This window comes from Coloeus monedula (assembly GCF_965178545.1).
Source record: "Coloeus monedula genome assembly, chromosome: Z".
In the NCBI taxonomy this organism is placed as follows: Eukaryota; Metazoa; Chordata; class Aves; order Passeriformes; family Corvidae; genus Coloeus; species Coloeus monedula.
This window is the reverse complement of record NC_138822.1, coordinates 50,326,189-50,346,242: the sequence shown is the minus strand read 5'-3', so window position 1 is coordinate 50,346,242 and position 20,054 is coordinate 50,326,189. Positions and strand designations below refer to the sequence as shown.

At 40.3% G+C, this 20,054-nt stretch overlaps 2 protein-coding genes across 2 annotated transcripts; one reads left to right on the top strand and one right to left on the bottom strand.

Annotated features, from left to right (window-relative positions):
* Positions 1–3,005: 3,005 nt before the first annotated feature.
* HINT1 (histidine triad nucleotide binding protein 1) lies at positions 3,006–6,961 on the bottom strand. The gene is made up of 3 exons (XM_082302196.1): positions 6,806–6,961; positions 4,118–4,222; positions 3,006–3,343 (listed from the first exon to the last, which is right to left on the bottom strand). Exons 1-3 carry the CDS (start codon positions 6,914–6,916, stop codon positions 3,179–3,181), a joined length of 381 nt encoding a protein of 126 aa, XP_082158322.1. The 5' UTR covers positions 6,917–6,961; the 3' UTR covers positions 3,006–3,178.
* A 4,165-nt stretch (positions 6,962–11,126) lies between these two features.
* On the top strand, positions 11,127–19,658 carry LYRM7 (LYR motif containing 7). Its single transcript, XM_082301301.1, has 5 exons — positions 11,127–11,172; positions 13,252–13,324; positions 13,952–14,022; positions 16,512–16,593; positions 19,133–19,658. Exons 1-5 carry the CDS (start codon positions 11,155–11,157, stop codon positions 19,207–19,209), a joined length of 321 nt encoding a protein of 106 aa, XP_082157427.1. The 5' UTR covers positions 11,127–11,154; the 3' UTR covers positions 19,210–19,658.
* The last annotated feature ends 396 nt before the right edge of the window (positions 19,659–20,054 follow it).

Below are 20,054 nucleotides of genomic sequence, written 5' to 3'. Positions count from 1 at the left end.
AAGGAAAGAAATTTGTAACTGGAAATGACAATGAAACAAGATTAAATTTTGCCTAGTTTACCAGACATTTCCTATCTGTTAAGAAGTAAAAGGAATTGTTGCAATGGCTGTTTTTCCCCCCCAGTAACTGGAGGAAAAAATAAATCAAGACAGAACTTTGTATTTAAATCCATAGCAAATGCAAACATAACCAAATAAAATATCAACATAGTGCTCCTGAGAGAAATGCCAAAAAAATTGAGTGTAGTCCACAAAAATGAGTTCTAACACACAAGAAAACAGCAAACAGAAAGGAAAAAATAAGACAACTGCAGCCTCAGTCAGTCCGACTTACTCAAACCTGCAATTGTTACTGTCACGGGATTTTCAAGAACTCCATGGGTACATGTGGACCACTTGACTCAATATGACTGGACAGCTCAATACCCAAAAGAATGCCAAATTTCATACCTAGGAAGTGTTACTTCAAACTCAGCATCTGGCATTTTAAAAACTGACATAAATTTCACATGTGCAGTTTTGCTCTCTCTGACAGGTTGTCTCTGATTAAGAGTGATGTAACAGTGGTATTATCTGGAAGATTAGACACAAATTCCACCAGAGACCACTACAGCTTACAGTAATAATGCAATCTTCCTGAAATGACAAGGCACATTAAAATTCCCCATTGCTTCCAAACAGACTCTCCACTCCATGCTTATCTCTTGATAAGCTGGAACACCTTCCAGATACCTCAGGGAGTTTACAGAGATTAACAATAGATGTTGCCTAGCTCAATCATCCCATTAAGTGGACACAGATTATACATCAGCCTGTAATTAAATCAGGTAAATTGTTTCCACCTTCAGCCCATGAAGATTATATAAAGGTGAAATCCTTGAATTGCTCACAGGCTTTTGTCATGCAGCTGCATTTGATTACTTGAGAAAACAGATCAAGATCTTCCACTGGGTGTTTCAGATCCATCACTAATGTAGAGTAAAGGGATATATGTAGTGTAACTACTTTCTCATGTCCATTGCCCTGGTTTTTACTAAAATGAAGTTTGCTGCCCCCCTGTGATGCAGTTAACACATCTCACTTTGTTAAGTGGCCCTAAGGACAAAGCAGCTGCACTGGAGTCATCACCTTACCACAGAAGTAAAAGCAATGCAAGCAGAAAACTCATGACAAGGAGCCTGGTCTGCCTTTTAGCAACAAACTGACAAGTATTTTTGAGAGGTAGAAGTCAACTAATGCCCAGTTCTTCCACTTCCTACATGCACAAATAAGGGAAAATAAAGGTTTTCTCCAATTATATTTTTCCCACATTGAGTATACCACTGTCTGACAGGTTTCAGTACTACTCATCATTTGAGCATCAATCTAGAAGGTACACATCTGAGACCTAAGCACAATTAAACTAGTTAGGAAGCTGGCCTCGTGGCTACCTGTGCAACAGATTCATGGTTCTGCCCTCACTTGGAAGTCTTCTTTACCTTCCCGAAGCACATACATCTACAAGTACATCTCCAAGATTCAAAGTAAAGAAACAGAAGTTTTACTGGGTTACTTTCATACAGGGTTCACCGGCAAAAACTTCACCAGTTATGCTTCAAATCACATATGCCAGTGTGAAAAAAAAGCACAACACAACAGAAATTAGAGAAGTCAAAGTACACACGTCACATGCCCCTTCTCATATTTGGATGCCGATGGTTCATCCCACTATCCTTAAGGGCCTTCCAAGAACTTACTCTGATAGCCAGTTTCCCAGCCACAAACCTTTACTGCGGCCCCACTGTGTCTGCTAGTGATACCTCATTCTTCTGATACACATTCAGCTTCTGTTCAGGGATGTTGTACCTCTGAGGATTGGGTGGTTTTCTTCTTAACTTCTATGCACGTTACACAGGAGAAGAGCCATTACGCTACCACTGCAGAACCACCTGTTTATTCCTAGCTCAATTATAGACCAAGCCCCTTCAGAATCACTAGCTGACTTACCAGTTTAAGACACATCTTAGGGTAAAAATTCTGATAGCTCAGAACATTCAGAAGTACTTACAGAGTATCTTCTGGTTGAATGAACTCAAATGGTTTTACCAAACTTGCAAGTTTTACCTGAACAGAAAATACATTTAATTGGCTTTACCTGTACACCCTTTACACACACCCACATTATTTCTTAAACACTTTTGATGCTCACAAATAACCAGCCTTTATCAAGGCCTCTGAGGCTTTTAAGTATCTTTCATCATAAAAACTACTTAGTTGTGACAGCTTTATCAGAAAGAACAGTTGTTCTGTGTTCACACTGGCCGACACATATGTAACCCTAACTACAAGAAAATGTATTGTCTTGGAGATTTGATGACTGTGTTGCATGAACAGCTGTATGCAGCAACACAGACAAAGTACTATTAACTGAAGGAGATCTGCTCACTAAAATCTGGAATCTAAAATATATATATATATATATATGCATACTACATCATGCTGCTTATGTGCTAAGAAATGCCTTGACCATCTTACAACAGTTCGGTTTTTTCATTTCAAGTCCTCAGTTTGATCAAAATCACAACTTAAGTACCCATGTGCTATAGAACTATCACAGCTGCCATGAAGACTATCGTTTCACCCATTCTCACTGGAAAAACTGAGCTTTACAATGCAGCCACTGACAGCAAGCTCTAACACAAGTGTGTTCCCAACACACTGCAGTTCACTGACACAGCCCTTGAAGAGCATGTCTGTAATTTCACTTTTTAAAAAAGTTTCAGCAGCAGCGTACACTGGCTTTACAAATATTTACATACCACATTCAAACAGCTTAGAAGATTTCTTCCCAAAAGACATGACAGTCTGCTAAGCGGTTGCACCTTCAGGTTTCAAATGCCTTGGCAAAGCACTACCTACAGAAGACTTGTTAGCAGACCGAAACATGTTACATGCTTTAAACTCCAGAGAACATAATTTTAACTTCAGAGTTGTTTCCAACAGTAATGCACACCAGACAGAGACGATTCCCACATGCTTGATCTTTATTGTGCGAATATTGTTCAGAGCATTTATTACCCTCTGCAGACACACATTAAAAAAAACAATACACTAACAGTGGCTAGATTGATGGACAACATATTAAATCTATTTGGTGGTAACTTGTATGCATGCAGTTAACTCCTGTGGTGTACAAATCTTAGCCAGGAGGCCAGCCCAACTGACGACCACCCAGAACATGGAGATGTACGTGATAGACAGACTGCCCACCCTCAGGCCCTTCATTCACAACCATCCGGAATCCATTGGTCAGGCCCAGGTTAGCAGCACACTTCTTGCCAACAATCATTAAATGCCCGAGAAGCTGGAGGAGAAAGAAAAAAAAAAAAGAAAAAAACAACAAACAGAAAACACACAGAAAAGGGGAAAGAGCAGGAGGGGAAGGAATGAGAGCAAAGAACCAATAAGCCAGTAAGTTAATTCTCAGAAATTCAGCCACTGCTCTTCAAATTCTTGTCTGCCTGCAACTGACATTTCCCAAGAAAAACTATAAAGACTGACTATGCATAATATAGGGGAAAAATAGAACTACTGAATAGTTTCAAGCCAGGCTGTAACAGACTACAAGTGTCAGAGAATCTAAATTTATTTCATGGTTAAAGCTCCAACTACTTCTTCAGACAACATACATAATTCTGGTGGAAAAGAAACTTTATTTTACCATGTAAAGTTTACAAAATCTTTGAGCTCGATGTTTATAGTTACAAATGAAAGATTCAGCACCTCTCAGCTAACCTTCCTTTTCTTCATCTCTGACCAGCTAACGACCCCCAAGCCCATATTAGAGCAAGTACTCTTGCATGCAAACGATGAAAACAGACATCAGGATTATAAGATAACAAATACCAATTCATTTTTCCTGGGAAATCCACACATACAGACATATTTTGGTTTCTCTAGCTAATTTTACTGGAAAACCTTAACTCCATTATCTTTTTAAGCTAGAGGACAAGGATTATAGTATCGGAAAACTACTTTGCCTCTTTGAAATGTCAAGAGGAAAAGGGGGACAGCCTAGTACTTTCTGGAAGTAATAAGAAGCACAGTTTGGTATACAGAAAACCTTTAGAGTACTTACAGATTCATCAGAATCTTCTGCTTCAGACAACCTGACAATTGGCTTCTTAGGAATCACTAAGAAATGTGTTGGAGCTTGGGGTGAAATATCATGGAACGCAAGGCACTGGAGGAACAGCAAACAGGTAAAATATAACTTGCTTCAGAGAAAGGTAAGAGTTTCAAATCAATATGCCCCACTAAATACATACTTCAGCAGACTATCGCATACCCCAAACACATGCAGAGATGGTAGCTTTTCTTGAGTGATATATTATTCTACATGCTTTAAATTCTAAACACAAAACACTACTTACCAAAACTTGCTGGTATGAAAAGAAACACTACTCTCTAAAGTATTGTTTAAAATCTACAGCCTTCTCAGCAAAGTAATACACAATCAGGTTCAAGATTTATTACTGCAACACATGCATAACAACTAGTAGAGCTGCTGGCATGCATGCCTATAAAAAGTATGCTTATGCTTACTTATTTTTTATTAACACCATGTTTAATAAAATAAATGGCAAAGAGTTGCTAATCATCTTCCAGATATGCCTGAATATTTCCTTGGTCAAAGATAGCAAGGCAATTCCAAAGATCCTGAAGTTATGTGATCAAAGCCATATTAAACTTCTGTTCTCAACAGCACAAAGTATTTCACAGTAATGCATTAACACCGGCTGTGCTTCAGACATTCTCAAATTGAGAGAAAGGCATCACTTTTGAAATACAAACAACTGTCTGTAGTGAGCAGTTGAATCTCAGCTGAAGTTACACAAATACCAAAATTACAACCAATCAGACACTGCATGCACCACTTAAATCTCGAATTAGGAATTACCAATAGACAAGAGAAAATGAAGCTGTATCTCTTTGTACAAATGGCCGACCACAAAACTGGGACTTGCTACTGCAACCTTGACAAACGTGCAGATGCACAGCAGGCACCCTGCCATCATTAGTCCAAGGACATCTCTGACTTACCCACCACATTTAACAGCAAAACACCTGGTAGTTATTGGCTGAGTTATGTCACAGAGAGTGTATACTTAAAAACACGTATCTAGATTCTTCAAAATACTTATTTCCTAGATACATTTTTGTGATCAATAAAGTTAATTTTCTTTGCAACTATACTGCTTTTTTCTTCTACTAAGAAACATGGCTTTTGTCAAGAATAAAAGTGGTGAAAAGCCTGAACTCAGCTTGCATTGATCTTGTATACAGCTTATCTTTTATATACCAAATCTGTCCAGTTTTAAGGTATCTTTAAGATAATGCCCAGTTCTGAAACTCTGATGAACTGCTCATTTCTTCCAAACAGAGAAGGACAGTAAGTAAATAACTGATGAATAAAACTAATGTGCACCCAAATAAATAAATCTTACTTTGAGTTGACCATTTTGTAAGCAGCTTTTCTATTATATAGTCCCATGGAGGCAGAATGCAAATGGCCAAACCACGTCAAAGAATTTAGGAGCAAAAGACCGGAAGCTAATAGTTTTCTATGGTACAGAAAGTAGAAGCAGCATTAAGGAAAAAGCACAACCACAGAAGTTCATGAGTGCATGGGAAACCAAACTTCATTTCAGCAAGTTTAGATTCAACTGGAAAAATAATGATAAGGCATAATTCCACAGAGACTTTGTACTTTTCGGTACTTCCTTTTCTCTAAAGGTCAGTTATTGATTAAAGGCCTTCCTTACCCTTCTCCTTTTAACACTTCCAGCCACCTCTAAAAAGACCTCCATAAAGTCAACAAAACTAATTGAAGATCATCCACTAGTCAACTAAAATCCAGAAGCTCTACATTTCTGTGCACTTTGAAGTAAAAATCAAGTGAGGCACTGCAGGTAATGACTTCCAGAAAATACTCTGCACAAATGGCTGTCAAAGTGGGTTATACACTCAGCGAAGTCAATTCCTAATCAAGTAGTGCTCAGGTTACTCTGCTGTAGCCATTACAGCTGAAGAAAAAACTCACAGAGCTTTGACCAGGGTAAAGAAAGAGCACATACCTTCACATAAACACAGAGCAGTAACATAACCATGACTTTCAGAAAGCAGTGAACATTTCCAATATCCTCTAGAGCAGATGGCAACTGCAACAATTCTGCCATCTATCAAGAAAACAGTTTCAAGCTACGCATGATTTTTGCACACATAAATCTGACAAACTGAATCCTTATAGTCTGTATTCTCCACTGAGAATAATACCTTATTTCAAAAGCAAAAACTCCTGTTAATGGGGCTCCTGTATTTCAATCTGAAGGGGGTGTGGGAAAAAGTGCAGAGGATCTTATACTGAAGAGTAGCTAGTTTACATTTTGGAAATAACTGCTGCATTTCTTCTAAAGCTGATTACTTCATTTAGGCCCTAACATGCTCTGATGCACCAGCAATCCTTCTCGGAGGTTCACTGCCAAAGCCTGGCAGCAGAGCTACATAACCTCCGTAAGGCTACTGAGAGGGACATCGGGACCTGCAAAAGCAGCTAGCTGTGGTGCTCGGAACCCGCAAGGAGGCTGCCTGCGGGTGGTAAAGGTTTCACGGCTACCCTCCTACACCAGCTGTGAGAACCCTCGACCCTTGGCAAGGAGCCCGATGCAGCTCCAGGGACGGTGCAGGAAGGCGCGGAGGCGCCCCGCCCGCCCCGCCGCTCTCCCGAGCGCCTTCACGGCGCCCCCGGCCCCTGCACCGCCCGCACCTGCTCGTCCTCGTAGATGATGTTGGCGGGGATCTCCTTGCGGATGATCTTCCCGAAGATGGTGTCCCCGCCAGGACGCGCCGCCTGCGCCTTGCTGATCTCGTCAGCCATGGCGGCGGCTCCCGCGCGGCTCCAGCCGGCCCTCAGCCGCAGCTTCCTCCCGCGGCCACGCCCCCCATGGCGCTCATTGGGCCAACGCCGGCTGTCGGCCGTTTCCGCCTGTCTGATTGGTGCTTCCGCCTGTCATTCTCCTGCTTGTCCCGTCCCCCGCACTGGCGCGCCCTTGCTGACCCGGGAGTTGCGGAGGGATCCAGCGGGGAGGAGGTTCCGCGGAGGAATCAACGCTGCGAAGGGAAACTCAATTCTGCACAAAGTAGTGCGATGCCGTGAGAGGCTGTTGAAGGCAGAACTACTGCTTTTCAAATCCAACGCAAATATCTGTGTGATTTCTTGGAACAAGCCTCTGCAGACTGCTCCGAGCTGGGCTGCCGTTGGCTTTTCCATACAAGTTTGCAGGTGTTTGGTGCTCCTGGAATCAGGATCCTGCAGAAGGTCAGTTTAATGTGTCAGCCCTTCTGCACACAGGTAATTTCGTAACCATGAAACAAACGAATCAATATGGCCAAGCAGTAATTCACAGAGGGCAACAGAAAAGTTACACACCTATACATGTAGTTATAAATGCTTTTTTTTAAATACATATGACACCAGTCATGAAATAGGAGAAATAAAAAAGCAGGGAAAAAACCTCAGAAACCTAGAAGACTAACAACAAAGCTTAATTTTCATGCGGTTTAACAAGACCAAGTGCAAGGTGCTGCACCTGGATCAGAGCCACCCCTGCTGTCAACACAGGCTGGGAGATTGAGAGCAGCCCTGGGGAGAAGGACTTGGGGGTGCTGGTGGGTGAGAGGCTGGACATGACCCAGCCATGGGCACTCACAGCCCAGAGAGCCAAACGTGTCCTGGGCTGCATCCAAAGCAGCGTGGGCAGCAGGGGAGGGAGGGGATTCTGCCCCTCTGCTCTGCTCTGGTGAGACCCCACCTGGAACACTGCATCCAGCTCTGGGGTCCCAGCACAGGAAGGACAGGGACCTGTAGGAGTGAGTCCAGAGGAGGCCACCAAGATGATCGGAGTGATGGAGCACTTTTCCTGTGAGGAAAGGCTGAGAGAATTGGGATTGTTCACCCTTGAAAAGAAGAGACTTCTGGATGACCTAATTGCAGCCTTGCAGTACCTGAAGGGAGCCTACAAGAAAGAGGAGAGGGACTTTTTACAGTGTATGTACTGACAGGGCAAGGGGGAATGGCTTTAAACTGCAAGATTGGAGGTTTAAATTGGATATGAGGAGAAAATTCTTTACTGTGAGCATGGTGAGGCACTAGTACAGGTTGCTCAGAGAAGTTGTGGATGCCCCATCTCTGGAAGTGTTCAAGGCCAGGCTGAATGGAGCTCTGAGCAACCTGGTTGAGTGAAAGATGTCCCTGGTCATCGTAGGGGTGTTGGAACTAGATGATCTTTAATGTCCCTTCCAACCCAGCCCATTCTAGATTCTATGATTTTCTAAACCTCACAAATAAAATAGATTGACTTCCCTGAAGATTTGTCTAGGAAGATATTAATATAGACATTTATATGTATATATATATATTTTTTTTTAAATATTTTTCTCTAGACAAAAATCTCACAGGAAGGCATGCTGGAGGGAGGCAGGGAATAAATACTGCTAAGTGGCTTAAACCTAATATGGTTCCGCAGCTGATTACCTGAACTTGTTACAAAAAGACCAGAATTTGTCATATATTTCTGGTAATAACTCTGAAATAGTTTATCATGAGATACCCTGAACAAAACTCTGATAAAGCACATTAAACACTGAAATTATATTCTCTTCCTCAGCTGGTGGTTCTGCATTAAGATATTTTGGCATGTATATGTCCTACAGATGGTATTGGAGCTTTACGGCAATTAAAATAAGTGCTTCAGAGACTAATTTCTTTGAATTATATTGTTGTCTAACCATGGTTATTCAGCAAATAAATGATTAATTTTATTCCCCCATATTCTCAGTAATTAAATGTATTTTGTGAAAGAATAGAAGATCTGATATTACTAGCTAGACAGACTCAGGAGTTTAACATACAAATACTTATTTTGGATCCATTTGCACATGGTAATATATTTTAACAGGCTGCCGTGGAATCAGTCTATAAAGCATATTTCTATCTTAAGAGAAGACATAAAGAGACAAGCTAAAGGTTTCTCTGAAAAAGCAAAAACATTTTTTTTCGTATAGTTGACTTCAGCATGTATTTGTGTCTCACCATGTAAACAGCAAAATATATATTATTTTGAATAAAACAAGGTCCTTTCAAAGGGTGTAATTCATTCATTTACATCTGCAATAATTATTCTTGGAAATAAATCTATGAATAAACATCACTTCTGCTAACAGATCGAGTTTATTTATGAGTTACATAGTAAAAAGGAGTATTTAATAGATGCTTGCAGTTGAGTATTAATTAACAATAAAATATTAAAATTATTGAGTAATAGTTTAGTGTTCCCATATTTCAATTAGCTTACAATGTAATTGCAGTTAAAGGATTAAATGGACTGTGTATTGAAGCTAGAGGTCTAGTGAACAGTAAAGCTGATTACACAGAAAATCCTTATGCTGCCTTTAAGCTAATGCTGAATGATGTGTTACTGAACTATAAGCTTGTTTATTTTTCAAGAGAATGGCAATTCAGTTTTTTAGAAGTATCAAACATGGCCATGATATGGCCAGGACAAGGCTGGGGTGGTCAGCCAAGGTGTGAATAAGGCAAGCCAGGGCTGTGGGGAACTTGACGTGAGCAGTCAAGAAGGTGACCTGACTAGAGAGGGGAAATGACTGAACAGAAAAAAACGCCTATCAGATAACACCAGCAGAAAAAAAGCCTGCCAGCTTGGCAGCTTTAATCTTGGGAACCAAACATGTCCTCGAAAAGTGCAGCTGGCCTCTTCTAAGTACAGCTGGGTACCTAGGAACTGGAGAGATCCTGAGATACTACTGGTAAGTGCAGAAACAAGGAATTGTAACCACAAGTTTTCTTCTGTAGTGGTGAAAAAACAGACTGGGAAAGGAGAAGGCACCCCAGTAAGGAAGGATTCTGAATTGCCATTGGCAAGGCAGTTGCCAATGCAAGAGCAAGGAAACAGTCTGGCAAAATAAAAACTGATTTGAAGCAACAGCAAACATCATCATTTATTGGCCATTCTAGGTGTTGCAAACAAACTGATGGCTGTCCAGTTACCCATTTGAAACAACTGGATTTTTTGTTCAGAAGAAAGAGTAGAGCACACTGGTCTTTGTGCTACCCTGGGCAGTGGTCTGCGAACCTTCGGCAGGGGGTGCTGTACAGGGAGCAGCCCCTCGTCCTCACCACGGCTCCCGTCAGAGGGCAGGGGTCCCTGGGCCACCGGCAGCTCCAGTGGACTGAGTGGAGCCTGTGGGCAGCACTGCCTGCCTACTATGGACCCCCTTCAGCTCCTCCTGCATGCAGTGGCAGCCTCCCACCAGACTCTGGCATGGCGAGGACTGGCACTGTTTGGATAGCCAAGAAGGCCGGTGGTGTCCTGGGGTGCAATAGGAAGAGCAATGCCAGCAGATCAAGGGAGGTGATCCGCACCCTCTACTGTGTCCTGCTGAGGCACATCTGGAGTGCTGTGCGCAGCTCTGGGCTTCCCAGAAGAGAGACATGGAGTTCCTGAAGTGGGTCCAGCAGAGGGCAGTGAAGACGGGACTGGAGCATCTCTCTTACGAGGAAAGGCTGTGGGTGCTGGGCCTGATCAGCTTCGAGAAAACTGAGAGGGGACCTCGTCAGTGTCTGTCAGTATGTGAAGGGAGGGAGCCAGGCTCTTCTCAGTGGTGCCCAGCAATAGGACAAGAGGCAGACCGATGTACAGGAAGTCCCACCTGAACACGAGGAAGAACAACTCTGCTGTGCGGGTGAGCGAGCACTGGAGCGCATTGTCCAGAAACACTGTGGAGGCTCCCCCAGTGGGGGTAGAACCGTCTGGACACAATCCTGTGCCATGTGCTCTGGGATGTCTCTGCTTGAACAGGGACGTTGGACTACATGAGCCACTGTGGTCCCTTCCAGCCCGAGCTGGAAGTCCCTTCTGTGAGTCTGTGACGGCCGCGTCAGCCCCGCCGGCGGAGGCAGCGGGGCGAGGGCACAAAGGCTGCTCGGAACGGCGGCGGCGGCGGCGGGCGGCGGGGCAGCATTGTCAGCGGCACCGGCTGGATCGTCACTTCCGGTGCGCCACTTCCGTCGGTGGGCCGGTGCGGGCGGCGGCCGCCATGGGGAGCCGCGGGCAGGCGAGTGACACACATACATTTAATCCTTGCGGGAGCCTCCCGCTGGCGTGCTCGGAGGTTGGAGCTTTGTAGCTTGGGTAGAGACAAAAGACATAGGCTTTCAGGACAAGAAGGACACGAAACTAGGTGAAAAAAGTAGGGGTTTGCAGGCAAAGGCCATTGCGGGAAAAGGAAGCGAGATGTGATAAGCAGAGGTTAAAATACATCAAAAGCACGTCTCGTGAGAGTAAGGTAGGGAAAAACAAAGACTTAACGAATTATTAAACCCTCTCATTACTACGGTGTGATATCCTGTCAGTACCTCTTTCAGAAGTGTCTTGAAGCCTAGTTGTGGGAATACAACAGACTGAGGTATTCCTGGAGCTCCCTGTTAAAGCAGGTGACTGTGGAGGTCAGAGGAGTCTGCTTTAGTATGTCTCGATCAAGTCCATCTAATACAGCTACTCTGTGGCAGGTGTAGTGAAAATTTTTCAGGAGGAGCTTGCAGAAATAGGATGAGAGAATATCCTGGGTTGGAAAGGAACCACAAGAATGATCGAGTCGAGCTCTTGGTCTTGCACAGGACCATGTCCAGGAGTCACACCCTGTGCCTGAGAGAATTGTGCAAAAGCTTCTTGAGCTCTGTCAGGCTGGTGCTGTGACCACTTCCCTGGGGAGCCTGTTCCAGTGCCCAAACACCCTCTGGGTGAAGAACCTTTTCCTGGTACCCAGCCTAAGTGTCCTCTGACACAGCTTCAGGCCATTTTCTTGGGTCCTGTCGCTGAGTACCAGAGAGAAGAGATGAGTGCCTGTCTCTCCTCTTCACCTTGTGAGGAAGCTGTAGACTGCTGTAAGGGCAGGAAGATGCCTGAAAATGGCTCATCAAATTGTTCAGAATAACCATCAGTAAACTTCAAGTTTTACCATACGTGTCTTCCACATAAAACAACTTGTAATATTAATTTGCTAACTGCAGGGATGGCAAAAATATTGTGGGGTAGAAAAACTTTAGGATGTTAAAATAATCTGTAAAGCAAGAAGTTTATTTGTTGTGTTTTAATTCTGTGAATTTACTTTCCACAGATTCACCCATCTAGGGAATGGTGTAATTAAAGACAACATGGCTCTGTTCATTTTCTGGTTTTTTTTTTCTGAGTTACAGCCCTGTGTTTCCTCTTATGTCCTTTTAAAAAATATTTGGAATACTAATAGTGAGAAAGCAATTTGAGACTATTATGAATTACCTGGAATTGTGCCCTCTAGAGATGCCAAAACATGATAGGAAGTACTACAAGGAGCGTCAAAAGGCATGCTGTTATCAAGATTACATTTTTCCGGTGCTTGTCAGAGATTCTTTTCAGTCTCTGGCAAACACCAAAGAAGTCTCATAAGGACTTGAGGGTTTCAGTAGTTCATTACAGTCTGTATGAATGACCAACCAAAACCACATGACTGTGAGCTGTGATTCTCAGGGGGTTTGCTCTTCATACATACTCAGGTGTGTCTTCTCGACATTGTAAATCCTAATTGTTTGAGTGATTGCTTTTACTGAAGTTTTCATTTGCTGACCTGGCAGTTACATTTAAGGGAAGGACTTTGCATTGGTTTTGCCACACCACCTGTAGAAGATTATTATATGAGAATACTTCAGCCATTTTTATTTCTGTCATTTTCAATAGCTGGAGAATATCTTCTGATGTGCCCTTGACAGTGCCTTCGAGTAACTTGACTTTTAGAGTTATTCCAGTTTGTCGGGTTTATTTGATGTTGGCACAATAAATAATGCATGTGTCCATGTATTTGCAGGATTATATTCCCATCATGCCAAGTAATTATTTAGGATTGTGGTGCCAGCATCGTAGGGTGATGTGAAATATTTAGACCTGTCTAAGATTTTGATGACATTACATCTGCTTTGACTGCAAGATTTTTTTATCAGGAATTTAAGTAAAACGTCTTAGATACTGATTCCTTATCAAATTCTGTACTAAGTGGAAAGAACATGAAATTTCAACCAAAACATTTTCAATTGTAAAATGTTAATTTTAGCTAACAATCCTGCTAGCAAATAAGTAACTTCAATTGATATTGTATTGGCAGGTTTTGAAGCTTTTTAAGTTGTTGCACAGAACACGGCAAGAAGTTTTTAAAAATGATACCAAAGCCCTTGAAGGTGAGATACTTGTTTTATGTGGTGTATGCTTACCTGTATTTCTGTGGAACTTTCTTCTCAGAATACAGAGAAAGAGAATTCTTAACATAATCTTTCTTTACATTCTCTTCTGTATTTTTCAAGTAATCATTGGGAAAACTTGTGTGTCCATAACCAGGCATCCTTTAATTTGAAACAAAAAAAATGTTTCTTAGATTCAAGCACCCAATCCATATTTTGGAAGGGACACATCTCTTTCTTGAATCTTCCTGATCTTCCTGGGAGATTTTTTTCTTTTGTTTTTTAATTTACTGTCTTCAGTCCAGCCAAAGCATGTTTAACTGTACTAAGCATTAGAATTAATTCTCTCTGTATGGTTTTTCCTCAAGGGATTAGTCCTGCTTTTTTTAGTAAACCACATTCTGTATGCAATACAGAATGCTAAATAGTGAATCTTATTTGATTTGTATACCAGTCAGCTTAAAATGTGACATCACATGAATTACATGGAAATCTTACATTGAAATACTTTGATCAGAGTCCCCCAGGAAGGTGCCATAAAGGACTTAAGATTCTTAACTTTGGGGCAGTGACAAATTCAAAATGCAAGTTTTGTTCACACTTTAGTTTTTTGTTTACTTTATTTAGCTGCACGACAAAAGATAAATGAAGAATTCAGAAATAACCGAGACGAGAAATCTGAAGAGAAGATAAATGAGGTATTTTCTTGTTTTCTGTTGTTTGGGGGTTTTTTCCACTTTGCATAAAAATATTTAGAAATGAGCTTTTTACTTAAAGGATCTCTAAACCAATGTAAATACATTGAGACATCACAAAAATCAGATTGGCTTAGAAAGACTTCTGCATGGATCTTTGTTTATAAATATATAGATACCTCCAGTGGTATTAATAATATGTTACAGAATATTGTACATGGAAAAACATGTAAGTTGAAAGTGTGTTTTGACAGTTCAAAGTGATTATTCTGAAGTTTTTAATAAAATTATAGGAGAAAATGTTTGTAGTTGCTATTTTCATGTAAATATTTTATGCTTTGCTCATAATATCTATCTGCATTGTGGTCACTTAAATTACCGGATCATTGTTGTGTAGACAAACACAGAAACATGCGGAGAAATTAAGCAACCTGCTCAGTTGCTGACAGATCACAAATGAGTCAGAATCTTTTGTGGAAGGCAAAAAATAACAAAATTATTATGATGGATTATAGTATAGTCTAGTAGTAGTATTTATTAATTATGCTACAAGGATTTTTTTGCTTTCTTCCTCATCATGCATTAAAAGTAGAGCATTCTGTTCACTCACTAAGTTAGTAACCTTTGCTCATTTGGCACCTTAACACTTTCTGCTGAGTCATATTTTCTAAAAGTTACTGATTCCTGAAATGGAACTTCTGTATTTTAGATAATTTTAGTTATTAACATCCATACAGAGTGAATAACTTAGTCCTTGTCATTCAGCCTGATACGAGACTGTGTTTACGTTGTCACTGGGCACTGGCTGGAGTTAAAGTGCCTACATCTGTCCCTTGCAGAAATGAATGTAAACCTTTTCCTCATACCAGCCACTGAACAGCAGCATAAATAGTTCTGACCGTTTAGTTAGGACTTCGTGAATTTCAGCTCGTTATCAGCCTCCTGTAGTAATACTCAGTGTTTGTGTTATTACTGTCTCATTAGCTAAATTATGTGGTTAAGGCTTGGTTTTTTTAATACATGTGCAGGAAAAATATTTGCTGTAATTTTGAAATCTGTATTTGTTGTAATTGGCAACCTACAAAATACACATATGTAACTTTTTAATACGGGTTAGTTGGTTAACTATCTCAGTGAAAGAAATACTAGGCTTCCATCCCAGCTACACACTCCTAGAACATCACAGAAGCTGTCATATTTATTGCATGTACACACTGAATAGACTTGGTTGCAAAGAAACTGAATCAAATTATTTACAGCACTTGAGAAACTTTGGGCACTTTCTTGGCATAAACATGGTGCTGTTAGCATTCTGCTTTGGGCAGCAACTAAAAAATGGAATATTGATGAGCCAAAATAGAAAGCTACAGTGTATTCTAATACATCAACAAGTACTTGTATCTGTGTGTACTTGTACATGGCAAGCTTGCAGTGACATAAGGAGATGAAGGTAACTGTCTACAGTATGAGAATGAGAAATGTGGCAGCTGAATCTAATGCACCAGTTTGACTTCAGATCAGGAGTGCACTTACAAAGTTACCTTGGTTATTTCCACTTCCTGTGATTTGTCTTGTTTTGTAGAGCAGTGTCAGAGCAACTAGCAGAATTCCCTTAAGATCAGTCTGAAGAGGAAGCTGTGCTTCAGGAGCATGCAGCCCGGCTGCTAATGGGCTTTTCAGCAGAGGTAACTGGACAGTACCTGCTCCAAGCCCATAAAAGGGGAAAGCATGAGAAGAAATGCAGTCAAGTAGATTCAAGTATTGAGCTGTAGCCTTTGCAAAGATCCACTTCCTAGTGTAAGCATGTCTCCTGAAACATCTCACTTGCACAATTTCACTTATTTCTGGCACAGGTATCATGCAAACAAGTATTAGACTTCTTTTAATGGCTCAGCAAAGCTAGCGAGAGTGCTTCAGCTTATCCTCTTAGTGAGAGAAGGAATTCTAGGCCTTTTGCCAAATACTAATGCCTCTGCTAATCTCTAAGTAGTGCCTTGTTTCTGCATAGCTTTTCTATGAAACTTCAGTATTCTTAATTCTTGTCGTGTTTTGCCCTTGTTTTTGTCTCCTTATTTCAAGAGCAGTAGTGTTGAAAGAATGAGATTACCCTTTCACTAAGGGAAGTCAAATGTTACTGAGGCATTCGCCGTATCTTTGATCACTGGGAACTAGTTAATTGGTTTTGTACTTGCATTTCACCTTATTCATTTGCAGTTTTGATTAGGTATGTAGATGTGTGTACTGGTGTATGTTACTGAGCTGAACTTTCCCTCTCTATGTGCTCCATGTCAAGGCCACTTACATTTCAATCTCTAAGTTATTCCAGAATGCCCAAGGCAAAAGCAGTATGTACGTAGTACATAAGTAACTGAATAGTAGAACTCAATGACTTTATTATTTGAATAGTTGTCTAGTATGGAAAATATCTTCAGAAATAGTCATATATAATTTAAATTACTCTGTTGTTCCTCTCTTTTTATTCCTTTTGCTAGCTTCTGAAAATAGCTTCAGATGTTGAAGTGATTCTCAGAACTTCTGTTATTCAGGCGGTTCACACAGATTCTGACAAAATAGGTGAGTAAGACTGCATGCTAAAAAGATACTTGTATATGTTATAGTAAATAAACTATAATAGTAAAATAATAGTTATAATAAAATAATAGTTTAGTAAATAAATATAGAATGTTAAAATAAGGAAAGGGATAGTGAGGCAAATAGCATGTCTGTTATTCTCTGCCGAAACTCTTAATGTAGGCTATTGATTGATTGATACCTAGGACAGGTGGAGGTTTCAAAGGCACAGAGTTTCTACACAAATGTTTTGAAGCATGGGGGCTAGTAGAAAAGAAGCAGAAGTTACTTTTGGTGCCCTTAACTAGCTATAACTATTAGGAAGGTTAGCAATTAGATAGCAAGTCAGCATGCGTGTACACGCTAGTCAGTCAGCATATGTCTGAAGGCAGTAGCCACAGTACCTGTCTGTAGGTGCTTGCTCTACCAAGTAGGGAGAAGCTGCCTAGGAGAATTAGCAAGTGCAGTATGTACTCCTGAAACGTCTCACTTGCACAATTTCATTTATTTCTGACACTGACCATAAAATAGCTTTTTCTTCGAGGATTGAGTGTTCGTTTCCAAAACTTTTTCCCACCTATTTTAGTTTCAGGTTATTCTGTGTAAGATTTGTGACACAGTGATGGCCTTGATGCAAAGTCTATCAAATCTGGAATCTTGATTCCTGGTTTAGCAGTTCTTTTATCTAACAGTCAAAAAGAGAAGTAGTAGGTAGGCTCAGCATACATCCGTGTGGTAGAGAATATGGGAAATACTCATCTGTGTACATTGTTTCCTTTTGTTTAATGTTGTCTGTGAAGTTTTGTAACAATTTTGTTTTAGGTTTGGTAAAACATTTGGCTTTAAAACAGCAGTTATGATCAAGACCAAAGATATGTCTGGACCAGTGTCAAGTCTTCCACAGTGATTCCAGGCATATAACAGTTGGAAGAATAGGAACAGACAAAATGAACTTGCACCTCTTTCAGCTCTTCACACCTGGCAGCACTTCTTGAGCCAGGGATGTTTTCCCGTTTAGTTATCTTCAATGGCCTTCTCTTCAATTACTTTTCATTTTCACCTAGCTGTTCATGAATTTTTAAGTCCTTTATTGCCTCTTTTTTGTTCACTTCCCGCATGAAACAGCTTCTCTCAGATACAACAGGTGAATGCCTGTGATTATTCTGTTGCTATTCACTGCACCCTTTTCAATTCTATCTCTCGAGATGGTTAAGGCCCTGCTATCTCAGTCAGAGCTGAGCACTGTTGTAAAACTGTGAGCAAGGAGGCATTTATGCACACAGCAATGGCACAATAATGTTTTCTCTTTCATTTTCAACTGGATTCCTCCTAATAGTCACTGCTAATTTTAAATTTAATTTTTGGCTGCCAAGTGTACATATTATGTATTTATTTTTACAAAATTGTACTCATTAAACTCAGAGTAGTCATAATAAGTTTTGAACTTACCACTTACTTTGTGAAATTAATATTTTTCTTGACCTCTCTCCATTGCATGTCTCTAGGTGTAATTTTGTCTATCAATTTAGTGGTTACTCAGTCAAGTCTTAAGCATGTCTTGCTTAAGCCATTTTCTTAATGAAATTGTTCAGGATAATACATTAAAAACCTTTTCTTCCCAGGTAACTTACAAATATGTTGTAAGTGACATGTCAACAGAAACACCTGTAGAGCTCCACATTGACATCACTCCAATGGATGACCTCATCATTTATTATTCATTTCTTATAGTTTAACCAGTGACTTATCTGTGCAAGACTTCTGTCATAATAAGGCTGTTGTTTTATAAAAGCATTGATTGAGGGACTTCTGGGAATCCAAACATATCGTGGCAACCTCCGAAGAGCCATTCAGAGAACTTCAGCAGGGACTGTAAGGCAGAACTTCCATTGCAAAAGCCACATGGATTCATGTTCAAATACTAGCTTGTATTGTAATCCTGTGCGAGTGTGCAGGGATGGAGTTAGGACAGCCAGGTGTATCAGCAACAGAAGGAAGAGGAGAGAAAACATAGGACAGGGACCCAGTAACAAAGGACACAGAATAGTCAGTTCTGTGACAATATAGTGGCAGTAAATTTCACTAGGTGCTTTCTTCTCCTGTTGGCCTTTAAAGTAGGTGTGGCAAGATAAATATTACAGATCAGATTCCAAGACTTGGGGGAGAGAGCTAAATTAAATCCAATATTCAGTTTTGAAACTGTTGAAGTAAGCATAATATGACTCAGGCTTGAAAAAAATGCCATTCCCCCCCCTGCTAAAAGTTACTGCAAGACTTGATAATTTTTTATGGCTTCTTAATGATATAAAAAATTTTAATGCTTATAAAAGGAGATGGGAAAACATTATCATGACCAGCTGAAAGTAAAATCTTAGTATGCTTTTGTGTTAGATGTAATGATGCTGCTTGTACACTTACCAGAAGTTCAGATCCTCATTTTAGTAACCTGATTTTTTGTTTGTAAATGTGAAAACAACTTTAGAATTTGAAGTAGTATTTTCCATAAGATTATAGTCTTACTGGGGTTTTTTTTCTATTTCAGTACTCATACCCAGGAAAGATGTGCTACAAGACAACACTCCTTACTTAGATAAACCAACAAAAAAGCAAGAATCCTGAGGAAATATTGTTACCAGGAAAAAAGAGACTAAAATCAACTCACTCATTTTCTTGAATGCTGTGTTACTATCATGTACTTGTTCTGTGGAAGATACTAATACTTCCACAGAACTTAAAAGTACACTGCTGAATTGTATTACTTCAGCCAGGAGTGTTTCTGAATATGACAGCTGTCAGACAGAGACTGTTTCCCAGAAATCCAGAGTTTTTCAAAGCTATGTAAAAAATAAATGGAGTACTTAATACTGATAATATTTATTCTTTAGCTTATTGTCAATCATAAGCTTCTTTGAAGTAATGGAAAAACATCTTGTGGCATTTAACATTAAATGTATGTTTTTCACCAAAAGCATGGTTTCTGAAGTTGTCATTAATTGTACGCTGGTATACTGTGATGCCTGAGAGAGTTCTTAAAGGTTTATCTGAATAAATTATTCGTGTTTGACAGATGGGAGAGCATGTCTAGTGTTTTTCTTCTCCTCCACACCTTGGAATGAGCCAGAATGTTAGGATTTAGTTCTCAGACAACAGCACAAGAGAACCCAACCACGACATAATCTAAGGATGTTGGTTTAGATCATATAGTTTCTGAATGTATGGTTTGTGTTTTAACTTGTAATCATTTGAGCGACTGAGGCATTTTCCAAAGAAAAGGGCCTTGCTGTTTAGTTGCAAGTGAACTTGCCTAGAGTGAATATACGAAAAGTTTGAGTACTAAACCATAATCATTTGCGGTTTTTTTAAAGGATACTTACTTGCTTCTTGTGGAATTCATCACAATTATCTGTTCACTTCCATTTTAACTGGAAGGAGGAACAACTGCAATGATACATAGAAGCTTCTGT

Excerpts from the sequence above, each read along its gene's own strand:
- HINT1 (XM_082302196.1), bottom strand. The coding sequence starts at position 6,916 with ATGGCTGACGAGATCAGCAAGGCGCAGGCGGCGCGTCCTGGCGGGGAC. Across the intron at positions 4,223-6,805 it reads TCATCTACGAGGACGAGCAG|TGCCTTGCGTTCCATGATAT; the intron begins GTGCGGGCGGTG and ends CTGTTCCTCCAG. Across the intron at positions 3,344-4,117 it reads CAGAAGATTCTGATGAATCT|CTTCTCGGGCATTTAATGAT; the intron begins GTAAGTACTCTA and ends TTTCTCCTCCAG.
- LYRM7 (XM_082301301.1), top strand. Across the intron at positions 14,023-16,511 it reads CTGAAGAGAAGATAAATGAG|CTTCTGAAAATAGCTTCAGA; the intron begins GTATTTTCTTGT and ends TCCTTTTGCTAG. Across the intron at positions 16,594-19,132 it reads CACAGATTCTGACAAAATAG|TACTCATACCCAGGAAAGAT; the intron begins GTGAGTAAGACT and ends TTTCTATTTCAG.